Genomic DNA, 12,597 nt, shown 5'->3' with positions numbered 1-12,597 from the left:
ATGAGAGAAGCATTTAGTCACTTCACAGGTTCTGCAGGTTAACCTCACCTCCACCCGGCCACATCACCTCTCCACCTGCTGCCATGTGTTTCCATACAAGGCCGTTTTAACACCTTCAGGCCCATACGGTGCTGAGGTCATAACAGTAGCGTACTGTATGTTGTTCTGTGTCTCCTCCAGCTAAAGCAGTGGTGATTTTGTGATGTGACCACACAAGTCACTGGCCAAATTCCTTCTCTTTTCAGTGATCCCCTCTCAGCTCTGTGGCTGTGATTACTTCATGCTTATTTGTCGCCGTGTGTTGTGTGACTTTTTCATTTGCTTCTTACCAAATGAGCCTCCAGCTGGCGATAGGCTTTGCTGATCAAACACTTCTGTTGCGTTTTTAACACACTGTGTCATTACCCAACACATTGCACACACCCTCCTGCACTGCTGCAGGGGAATTTTCCAGGGTTCAGTTTTAGGTTGAGGTCTTGTTTATAGCTCTTAAAAAACGGCTCTGCAGCGCGCACACACACACACACGCTGTCAGATTTCTACAGTGGCAGCGTGTTATTCCTCATGTGGTGACTTGTAGTGGTCGCTGCAGAAAGGTGTGGCTCCCCAGTGACCCCTCAGCCACCCAGATAATCACAGAGTAACTGTATGTGCCTGGTTTGATTTTATTGACCACCATCGCATTTGCACTATTCTGGTGTACAGTAACATATTGAGAATGACCATTGCTGTGAAACATCTCTATGATCCAGTAGTCTCTATTATTTAGAGAACCGAATCCTGCTCACATTACAGAAAATAACAATAACATGTTTTTACAAGAAACTGATGAAGAAGAAAATGAATGAACTGCATCTCTGAATAGCTCTCCACAGTCAACAGTGTGATGTTTCAGTCCACGACTTGACTCTCATCATGTTCTGTCTCTCTGCCATCAGTGAACAGAGTATCTGCCAGGCGCGGGCCTCCGTGATGGTCTACGACGATGCCAGTAAGAAGTGGGTGCCCATCAAGCCTGGGCAGCAGGGCTTCAGCCGCATCAACATCTACCACAACACTGCCAACAACACCTTCAGAGTGGTGGGCGTCAAACTGCAGGACCAACAGGTGAGAGACATAGGGAAATAACCGGCATCAATCAAGACTGTGACGCCTAGTGGATTTCACGGCTGATGAATTTTGTGATGAGATGGTTAATTTTTGCGTTCATTAGTTCTTTCCCTCAAACTGTATCGTATCAGCTTTCATACAAATCAGTGGAAGTTTCTCAGTTGTAATCACAACTTGGACGTTGGTGTGAAGGCTTTTCACAAGTCAGAAACTCATAATCACAATAACTCTGACATGACATGAATGCAGCACTAGCAAAAAGCAAAAAAGAGAAGAGTATTAACATGTGACATAGTTGAGAATGATTTACATGTATGCCTTTTACTTAAAATGAAACATGTTCCTGCCTTTTCAGGAATTTATTCAGTGTAGAATATCTGTCTTTTCTTGATGGATTTGGTCCGATATGATTGTTGATAATGTAGCATGATGAGCAGAGGTTTTCAAACTCTGAGACTGCGGGCCTTGCCCTCAGGCAAACTCCATCTCATCCTCCTGTAGTTAAGTTAATTAGTTTTGCTCAAATCCTGGATTCCTGGATTGAGATGGTATTTGATCCCATAGACATTCAACGATTAAGCCAAGATAGTCTAAAATTGCTGTTTGTTGTTCCATCACATACATAAAAAATGTCGTCAGGCATGTGTTAGTTACTCTGGCGGAAAAAGTGGGGAAAAAAGGAAAAATTCCCCCAAACTAATGTATGTCTGAGCTATCTCTTTAATCAAATCACACACAGTTAAGCTATTGCATGTGATCTCCTTTTGAGAACTTATATAAAAACTCATACACCTCCGTCTGAGAACTAACCCCGGCTCTTTGATTGACTTATTTTGACTCCAAAACCTGATGCTAATTGCACATGATTGTAACATTCAAGCAAATCCACATTTGGTCTATTAGTCACTTCGTATAATTACAAGGAAATTGTCCTATATTTCCTAATTAACCTGGAGAGGTTAGAAAATCATCAAGCAAAGCAGAGCAGAGGGACACTGGTGTTGAATGTCCATACAGCTGATAAAATATCAAATCTACAAAACATTTTAATTCACAGCTTAATTTTCCCTACCCTCCTGCAGGTGGTGATCAACTATTCCATAGTGAAGGGCCTGAAGTACAATCAGGCCACCCCGACCTTCCATCAGTGGCGTGACGCCCGGCAGGTCTATGGGCTGAACTTTGCCAGTAAGGAGGAGGCCACCACCTTCTCCAACGCCATGTTGTTCGCCCTCAATGTCCTCAGCTCGCCTGACAGTGGAGGTGAGGATTCATTAGATATGATAGAAATGAATCTTTGTGGTATTTAATCACACAGTCCGCTTTGTTGAACTTTCATCGAGGACTTTCTCCATGTGGGGCTGAGGGCCTGATTTGTATTTGACTTCCTGGCACATCTAACCATATGGATTGTGGTTCAGATTACAGTGTACTGCTTTCATCTGTGATCAGTCTATCTCTGCCTTCATAAAAAATGTCAGGTAACCACAATCAAATAATCCGCATAGTCTCGAGTGTACGTAGACTCTCTATAATTAATACTTTCTTATCAGACCTGTTAAACAGGAAGTACATTGTACACAGACAGCAGAAGCGTGCTCACCATAAGAGGGAATATTGACGCAATGGCACAACAATTATATAAATTGTTGATTATGCATCAATATTCAATTCACTGCAATGTTCAAAGCCCATTAAGTGTACCTACTTAACTAAGCTGTACTCCCCTCTGCTGGTTGGAGTCATGTACTGCAGCTGCACTCTGCACACTGAGCCAAACCATAACAACAATAGCAGGGCTGGGTCGGTTGATGACTGAGGACTTTTCGATGACTGATGACAAAGATGATTTATTCCATTTTCACTGCAATACAATGCTTTTCATTGCCTTATAAACTCAAACATAAGAGCTGTGTTTAGCAGGAATGCAGAATAATTAGAGACATTTGGTTAAACAGACAGATTTATAGTTTTTTTTTGTTTGTTTGTTTTCTTAAACATTGAAATAAATTATGAACCCTAACTGTTTAAAGCCAAACTTACGCCTACTCTCAGTTTAGTAAATAGCATCTGACCGGCTCTGGTTACAAGCTACTTATAAGTTGTGTGTGTGTGTGTGTAAGTAAGTAAGTAAGTAAGATACTGAGAGAGAATATTTGTGAGTGTTTAAGTGCCGTGTCATCCCATCCTTGCTCTCCCATTGGTGGTTAAAATATCCCATATGGAGCCTCGATGTCGAAGCCCACCGTGCTCACATGGCAGCCCACCTTTTTTTGGGTGCATTCAGATGTGGGATGATGGGCCTCGTCATGCAAGGCAAAGGTTCCTCTGTCCGTGGAAAATACTTCCTCGCTTATTCGACTTCGTTCTTTATGCTGTTTCGTGCTGGAAGAAGCCACATACGGTAGAAGAAGTCACATACGGTAGTCACAGAAGTCATACCTCATGGTTCTCATCATGCGGACTCCAGAGATTTCACCTGGTGTCCTCAGAAGGGTGTCCTCTGCCATCATCATCCTCAGTAAGTGCTGTGCTATAGAGAATTGTGTCTGCTAGCCGTGCTTGGTTCCATGGTAACGTAACGTTGAGCACCACACTATGAAATGGAGAGAGGGGTGTAGGTGGTTCTGCATTGTGCTGTTAACAGAGGTGGACCATAACAAAGTACATTTAACCAAGGACTCAACTTACAAAGAGTTGTGGGGGTACACATATTTTACTTGAGTACTTGAGAAGGAGAGCCTGACAATCGGTTGAGATCAGGAGATTTACCAGTCTGTAATGAACAAATTGTAGCTCTTACTTGAGACGGGCGATGCTAAACTACACTAGTAGCCTTATTGTTAGGGGTTTGGTGAAAGGTAAGAGACTCAAAAGGGGGTATTAGCACAGACCATTCCTCAATATAAAAGTCAGTGAACACTGAGTTTATTTCAAAGTGATTATGTTAAAGAAATGTCAAAGAAAAAAATGAAGGAGATCAAGAGGGAGGAATAATTGATTTTTTTCTTTTGATTACGTCAAGATAATTCACACGCTCACACACACACACACACACACACACAGGTCTCCTGAGCTCCCATAAAGTGCTTACAAGCCTGATCAGGCCCTCTCATCCCCTGAGCTTTCCTGTACTCTGACCTTCACCATGGCAATCAGCTGAGAGGTGTCAGCAGTGGAGACACGCACATATGCACATACGCACAGATACACCTGGGGTGATAATCGTCACCTCCACATCGACTTCATTAATGTCTGCAGAAAGGCTGCGAGGTGTTGATAAAGTCCTGGGTCGTGTTTTTAAGAATGAATCCCTGAAGTCTCACGTGAAGAAATACATAATGGAGGTCAACCGGGGAGAACATTGTGTTTTAGTATCTGTATCTTTATGTTCTTCAATCCTTTCTTGACGATTTATGTTTATGCAACAAACATTGCTGCCGGTGCAAAGTAATACAACATTTAAAAATCAAGTTGTCATGCTGATACCTAAACGGAATGTGTGCATTTATGAAACCTGCTCGCCTGTCTACCGCATCCATCAGCTCCCTCTTAGAGCATCTAAAATAAGTTCTTAAAATGCTTAATCAAGCCTGATCAAAGCAGTTGATCGTTATTTCAGCGTCCTCTACTCTTGCACAGAGAGAGGGGGAGTTTCTCTCAGGATATTTGCTAAATTTAATGTGCAGCTTTGCCAGCTGAGCGCATAATTACCATGAGCTAACAAGCAGAGTTCAGAGGAGTGTCAGGGAGCAAGGAAACAAGACGTCTTTCAGGCTGCACGTTGTCTTTCTGTGCTTCTCGTTATAGTCGCAATGCATTAAAAGAAATGTACCAACCAGGTCGGCTGTGGCAGTATGTCATTATCAGCAAGTGATAGTTCATTTAGCAAGCTTGGTCTGAAGATTTTGAAGTAATAGGAGTCACATTTTTGCCAAAAAACTCCATTAGACATTAGTGGAAGGGGCACATTTGATGCAAAATAACAATAAAGGGAAAATACAGAAGGCTCAGGTAAAAATCCCAAGTAGATATATAATCATCAATTTCAGCCCTCGCTCTGATCCCGATTGTGTTTTTCAAATTGCACTCCAAAGCCACAGCTCTGTTTTGTGTTGACTGCCCCCATGGCCCTGCCCCGCCCGCCCGCCAGCCACCCCCATGCTCCAGACACCGTCAACGGAAATATCACCCGTGGGTGTTGTTGATGTCACGATGGGCGTTGAAGTTTAATGACTGGTATTCTGGTGATATGTGATCAGCGCTCTCCCTGATGCTGCCTGTTAATAGCGCGCCCCAGAATGAGGCTCTAACTCTGTCTCTCAGCTGGGGGCGGGAGGCTGAACGCTGTCTGTAGTTGGTCAACAAGCAAAGTGCTAAACTGAGATTATCATGGGGCTGATGGGAACTTCATGAAACAATGCTGATGACTCATCCTTTATTGACAGAACGTAATTGCAAAGGAATCCCGTCTATAATTATACTGTAGCTTGTGTTCACTTCATATTTGCGGGATGTTTTCTTCAGCTCTCGTCACTTCATTTCTGCTGTGGTTTACAGTTGGAATTCCTGTGGCTGGCAGCATGTTGAGCAAATCACATTATAAACAGCTTGTTGTCTCTCGGGGGCAAAAGTGCCTCACATGATGCCGGCTGCGCTCTGTTCATTCAGTAAACACAGCTTCCTGCATTCTCTGTGCTGACGGTTTTTTATCTGAAGATTATAATGATGACGGCTTGTTTACAGATGGAACTCTATCTCGCAGTGAATCTCTGTTGATTTCATACATATCACACAGAGAGACTGGAAGATGTTATAGACTCTGAACAAGACGCAACAACACACCTCAGTATATATATTACTTTTTGAGGACCTTAAAACTAATGTTCTAAGCTGTGTGATAAAGCATTTCAATGTTTTCAGCATTTTCACGACTGGTAAACAAGTTTCACACTGTACAGTAATCAGCAGTGGGGTGATGAGGGGGGATGCTTTTAGAAGAATGACCTTAATGTATCACAATTTCATGGGTTTCTTGTTCACCTAGAATCCCTTCTCTTCATTCCCACGTAGCAGAGAGGGTGCAGGGGCAGAAGGGGTTTACCCGTTGAAAATGTTAGTTTAGTCTGCATGACTTATTGATCCTTGATCTGACTGAGGTTTGTAAGAATCTAAGCCTCGATAATGGCTCTGAAACAAAAGGGACCAATGGAGTCAGTTCGCTAGTCGTGGGTGAATAAAACAGACCCGGCCCATCCCCCTCTGCCTACTGACAGTGATGTTGGAACCTTTTCTGTTGAAGTATTGTCAGATTTCCAGGACTGAACGGTGTTCTTGTCTGACAACACACTGGTGGACTAGGGTTGTCTAGAGCAGGGCTAGGGCTGTCCAAGGTGGGGCCTGGGGGCCAAAGATGGCCCATCATAAGGTTCAATTTTGCCCACCAGATGTCTCTTCTGAAAAAAATTAAGTTGGGATCCTAGTTGCATCCTAGCGGCATATTTTTGCAGTACAGTAGGTGCTTACGTGGTCTACAGCAGCCTTGGTCCAGACTTTTGAATCCACCCACTCCACTGAGTTGACCGTTTTTTTATCAACGGCATAACAAGTCAACGGTTCTGTCTGTAGTCAGGCAACCAATACAATGGATGAACAGATAAAAAGCAGAGGTACTGATGTTCAGAAGATGGTCTTTTCAGAAAAGAGAAATACGGAGTGAATACAAAAAGGAAGGAAGACGAGTTTAGAAAAATAAAATACAAAATGATGAGCATGAGAGGAACTTTAAAGGGATGGAGGGTTGACGGGCTCCTTTCCTTATAAACAGCTTGTCTTGTGTGTGGATTGCTGGTGTTTTTTTATTGCTTTCATGGAGTTTAACTTTTTTCCACCTTGTGTCTTTCAGGTCCAGTTGTCCAGCGCCAAAATGGGCCCTCTTCAGAGGAAAGCGAGGCGCAGAGGAGGTAGGATTTACTAATAGCATCGTACAAGAGAAGCAAACAAAATTATCAGAAGCAAGGGCTTAATTTAAAGACAGTGCAGCTGTCAGCGTTTCGGTGTGATGAACAGAAAGGCGGTCAAACTACAGTTAAAAAGAGCAGTGACATGCTTTCAATTCATAGGATGATGGAGCAGCATCAGATGGTGCACAAGGAGAGGGAGCGACGAACATCAGGATCAGGTGAGGCTTGAACAAACACACCCACACCTAGCTGTATGAACACACACACCGCACGCCCTATTTTACACGCTGCTCTGGAGACCAAACTGAATAAAGGGGCTGGCATAGCGTTTGCTCCTAGCTACACAAACACTTTAGACAAAAGCTGCCATAGCACACTCTGCAGGGGAGCAAATGGATGTTTGCTCTGCTTTTGTTTTGTTTGTAATGAGGGAAGTTATCAGTGTTGGGTCAGGCGCAGCACACTTTACTTCCCCGCGGCAAACAGGTGACCTCAGCTTTAATACATACCACAGATTCCACTCTCTGACACGGTAGGTTTCCTGGAGGTAAACAGGCTCTTCCCTGATGTGTGTTAGTGTCTCCCGCTTTAGTTCCGACCACTGCTCCCTCCCAGTCTGTACGCCCTTATGCTTTTTTATCCATGCACACATATAAATGTTCAAGTCTGCCCCCCCCTCCCCAGTAAAAGCACATACAGACTTAAACATCCTCCTGTGTCCCTGCTGTCAGTGGCGCAATCAATACCTCCCTGTCCCTGCAACATGCTCTACTGCCATCTCTTTCTTCCAGCTACTGTTGGGGGGAAATGCCATATGCTTTCTGACCATGGCTCAGTCATGTTGCATTCTGCTGCTTGTTCTTTTTATGATATTTTGATTCTTTCTTATTTGCTACTGGCTTCCGTTTTTTGGATTGCTCCTGATTTTCTCATCTTTACTTGCTTGGTTTGCTCAGTTGTCGGTTGCTTTTCATTCTTCTCACGTTTTTCTCTTTTCTGTTTTCCTTTGTTTGTTGCCCTCCTTCGTCCCTCCTCTTCGTCTGCATCTCCTCTCCCTCTCTCTCTCTCTCTCTCTCTCTTTCTCTCTCTCTCTCTCTCTCTGTCTCTCTCTATCTCTCTATCTCTGTCTATCTCTCTCTTTCTGCCCGTCACAGTCGTTTCCACTCTCCAATATAAAGTCTCCACCCCTCCCATCCACCCAGACACTCCTCCTGAGTACAGACAGTACAGGGCTAGCACACTGCCACCCTCCTACGTCCGCGTGGCCTCCTCCTCTCCTCCCTCCTCCGCCTCCTCCTCTCCCTCTCAGGAGAAAGAGGCGGGGGCTGCTAGGGACAAGGCCCAGCTCTCCTCCCAGCTCTCCACCTCGCTCGCCTCAGCCTTTTCCCCAGTCCAGGCAGGAGTGACCACCCAGGGCCGACAGGTCCGTCAGATCCCCCTGTCACCTCCCACAGCAGCCCGCCACCTCCACCTTCAGCAGCAACTCCAGCAACAAGACATCATGCTCCCCCCTAAACACGGCACCTGGTCCGCCTCACATTTGCAACAAATGTACGCCCAGTATCCCCAGTCTGCCTCCCCTCCCGTTATGATGGCTATGCCCGTGAGGCAGGGCATGCCCCCGCAGCCTGTCCTCCCGATGGCTCACCCCCTCCCTCCCTTAAACGCTAGGATGAAGCCCCCACCTCTTGACCCGAGCACAGTGACAGGCCCTCACCAGTATCCCCCACACCAGCCCTACCCTCACTCCAATGGCCAGCCAGACGACTCCTACTCTCCTCACTCGCAGCACCTGCCACTCACCCCGCAGTACTGCGAGGCCGTCCCCCTGCCTCCCCTAACTGCCCCAGGCCCCACCCCCAGCCAGCAGCCCCCATACGCATCCACCTTCCACCCTCAGCAGCAACAGCATCAGCAACAACAGCAACATCAGCAGCAGCAGATGTACTACCAGCAGGCCCAGCCCCCCACCACCACCACTTCCTCCTCCTCCTCCTCACCCCCCTCTTACACTGCCATGTCTGACGGGGGCTCGCCCAAGAAGACCCCCTCCCCCGTCCCCCAGCAGGCCCCCATGGCCAGCAGCAGTAAGTATGAGGAGGAGAGAGGAGGAGGTAGTCTCTCAGCAGAGGGATGTTATGTGTACAGTGTGTCTGCGTGAGTGTGTGAGTGTTAATATATGTGTGCAAATGTGTGTGAACGCCCCTCACATATAATGTTACACATGAAAAACAGACATGTGTCATAAGCCTACAATAAGCCTACAGCAACTACAATCAATACTGTTAGCACATGAATTTTTGTGACTGAAGTGTAGTTTTCTAATTTAATTTGAACAAAAAATATGTTTGGAAGTGTAGAACTCACTCTACCAGTGCAGCAGAACAATAGGCCTTTGACTTATCGCAGCAGGAAGTGCACCAGGGTTGCTGATAACATTAGCAACGGCTCTGTTTATTTCAGTGTTGCAGAAAGACGTGACAGACTGACACTGAGCCGACTTGGCCCTTAAACTGAAGCAGCCAAATGAACATCAATAGTTTCATTATGTATGCCTGTGCTTCTCCTACTGTGACGTGTCAAAATGTCTCTAAACGTACAAGCAGATAGCCAAGGAGTTTTTATGACCCAGTATTTGAATGTTTTGGATGAGCCTGACCAGCTCAACGGGTGTTTAACATACTGAAAAAACACTGAGAGAATAATGCACCTGAATTGCCAAATTAGTAAAGCTGATGTGATCATATTCGCACGGCGGCTATTTTCCTTTGACGTCCCGGGTGGGAAACTTAAATGTCGTACTGCTGTCTACCTAGTTGCAAGTCCCTTAAAACATAGAGAAAAAAATTTTAGCGTTTCACTGCTTCCTGGTTTACCTACTACTGAAAAGCCAATAGTGAAATTCAGGAAGGACACTGGGCCAAAAACTTAAAGTAAAACAACATATTTGATTGCCTCTCAGCTCGCGTTGGACAACAGCTAATGTTAGCATTCAACCACTTCCTGGAAAAAAACACAAACCTGGAAGCAAAATGCACTGAATGTCATTGAACAGTAATGCTAATGAGTAGGTGGTTGACTGCATACATAAGTATATTATATGTTGTCTTGAACTATGACCCAATGTCCTCTAGATTTTCATTATTCAACATCTTCTCAGTTGATCAATCAGGATGTGGTGAAATTGCAACAAACTCTGAGATTCCTAGTTATTATACGAACCTGCAGCACGACAGCATGACATTGTGTCAGTGTTTGAGCTTTCCATTTCCTTAGCCTTCCAGAGAAAAATGGTCGCCAAGTGAATATGGGCTGTCAGTCACAAACAACGGCAAGTAATTAACTGCGATTAGAAATGGCCACAATTTATACACCGTTCATCTGATGGATGTAATCACCCTCAAATTAAAGCCCAAAGTCAGCAATTATATTACATCTCAGTCATTGTTTCAAAGCAAATCACTATTCTCAAACTCAAGTATGAGATAGACTTTTTTTTACATTGACCTGACCAGGATTTAGCTAAATTTCCATTAATTATTGACACTTTAAAAACAAATAATACAGCAGAACCAGATATCACCAATTTTATCCCATGCATTCTTCTTCCTTTTCGAAACCTGGCACCCACATAACCCACAATGCAACTCACCCACTGAGTGACATCACTGGAGGTAATTTTCAAGATTATATGCAGCTTCCTCTTGAGCCAAAAAAGGATTTATACTACTCACAGAAGCAGTAGCACCCCTCAAGACCCATAAACACACCTTGATGTGTAAAATTTGTGAAATTACCCTTTAATAATGCTCTGAAAGTCATCCTGTGAAATTATAAAAACCTACCTGAATCGATCAAAGTCCACATTTTATCACTTTTATTGAAGTACAGCGATTGTCACATGGTTATGTGGTCGCAGAGCAGTTTTAATAGCTCTTAACATTGTGAAAGGATAATATGCAGGTTTAAGCAGTTTGTTGCTTTAAGGCATCTTGGTTATTTGAGTTTCTCACGTGCACTTACAGAATCACCACCAAGCTAGAGTTCTTAAACTGCCCCCATTTGCACCTTTTTAACATGAGACATTAATATTACTTTCATGCTGCACTAAAATGAATTAAAAATCAATGAATGCCTGTAAAGTAGAAAATATCAAAACCTTAGCTCTTATCCAATATACTCAGCCATATATCCGATATCCTTCTCGTCATGAAAACATGTGGCACAGCAGCCAACAGTCGTGCAGGTAGAAATTATTAGTAGTTCATTAGACAGTGCGAGTGCACATCATTCCTCAGACGGTCTCCCCACAACCTTCCAAGGTGCACAAATGGTAATTGAACCCATGCAGCTATTAACCAGTATCGAACTCTGCCCCTCCCAGGCCCCCCTGTCTCTGCAGGTCACCCAGCTATGCTCTCTGTGGCACCACCAGCTGCAGTTCCAGCACCCATGGCTGGTCCTCCAGCCCCGCCACCTCCGCCAGGTCCCCCACCCCCAATGGCAGTGCCCCCGCCCATGCCCCCTCCACTGCCCACTGGTGGAGGGCCTCCTGGGGGTCCGCCTGGGGCCCAGCACCAACCCTCAGGACTGGCTGCAGCACTGGCTGGAGCCAAACTACGTAAAGTTCATAGGGTGAGCCTCCGTGGTTAAAGGTCCTCTCCGTCTGGTTTTAAGCTTTGGAGGCACGGGTAAGAAACCCCCCACAGCAAGAGCCTGATACCCATTTTCTGATGTGTTCTCCAGGATGAGAGCAGTCCGCCGGGGTCTGGTGGCAAAAGTGACTCCAACCGATCTAGTGGTGGCAGTGGCGGTGGTGGGGAGGGGCTGATGCAGGAGATGAATGCCTTACTAGCTCGCAGGTGAAACGGTCACACACAAACGGACACCTCCCACCTTTCCCTTAAAATCAGTCATGGAAACAGAAGAGAACACCTGAAAACTCCTGTATATAACACATTATACCAACATTTCTGTATGTGTGTCTCCCTGTTCGCTCATGTGCTCATTTCTCTCTCTCATAGACGGAAAGCTTCAGAGAAACCCGATGAAGTAAGTTTGTGTCTTTGAGCAAAACATTTACATTTGTGAAATATTTAATGTTAGATCAGAAGATTGATACCACTCCCACGTCTGAACAGTGGAGCTGATTGTGCAGTGACAATTAATCTCTTCCTCTCCTGCAGGACGACTCTGGTGGTCGAGGTCAGCAGAACTCAACAGGTACAGAAAAGCCAACTCATCAGATCATTACATAACACAGCGCTGAAAACATGCAAATCTTCTGCTTTGCATTTCAGCCTCCTGTTTCAGAGCTGTTTTATTTGATGCGATTTATTCCCTCCCCCCCCTCTCCAGATGCTGTGAAGAAGCCATGGGAGCGATCCAACTCCGCTGACAAGTCCTCACTGGTGTCCAGGTCTGTAGATAAGAGGAGGGGTGACGGAAAGTGTTGTCTGAATAATAACGAGCTAACAACAGTAACCGCAGGGATTTCAGGATAACGCTCATCTTCAAGCGCAGA

General features: G+C 45.0%; 1 protein-coding gene across 4 annotated transcripts in view; it reads left to right on the top strand.

Annotated features, from left to right (window-relative positions):
* evla (Enah/Vasp-like a) overlaps window positions 1-12,597 on the top strand; it is a 39,946-nt gene that overhangs the window by 25,284 nt on the left and 2,065 nt on the right. For 3 of the 4 annotated variants that reach the window (XM_030391374.1, XM_030391373.1, XM_030391371.1), the window contains exons 2-11: window positions 939-1,107; window positions 2,193-2,373; window positions 7,016-7,073; window positions 7,233-7,291; window positions 8,228-9,160; window positions 11,458-11,708; window positions 11,820-11,935; window positions 12,098-12,125; window positions 12,260-12,296; window positions 12,432-12,492. In XM_030391374.1, the coding sequence (XP_030247234.1) occupies window positions 939-1,107; window positions 2,193-2,373; window positions 7,016-7,073; window positions 7,233-7,291; window positions 8,228-9,160; window positions 11,458-11,708; window positions 11,820-11,935; window positions 12,098-12,125; window positions 12,260-12,296; window positions 12,432-12,492 (1,893 nt within the window). The remainder of the gene's footprint in view (window positions 1-938; window positions 1,108-2,192; window positions 2,374-7,015; window positions 7,074-7,232; window positions 7,292-8,227; window positions 9,161-11,457; window positions 11,709-11,819; window positions 11,936-12,097; window positions 12,126-12,259; window positions 12,297-12,431; window positions 12,493-12,597) is intronic. The other variant, XM_030391375.1, reaches the window with a different exon arrangement.

This window comes from Sparus aurata, chromosome 16, assembly GCF_900880675.1.
Source record: "Sparus aurata chromosome 16, fSpaAur1.1, whole genome shotgun sequence".
Lineage (NCBI taxonomy): Eukaryota > Metazoa > Chordata > Actinopteri > Spariformes > Sparidae > Sparus > Sparus aurata.
The sequence above is the reverse complement of the archived record's forward strand: the minus strand, read 5'-3'. Positions and strand labels throughout refer to the sequence as shown.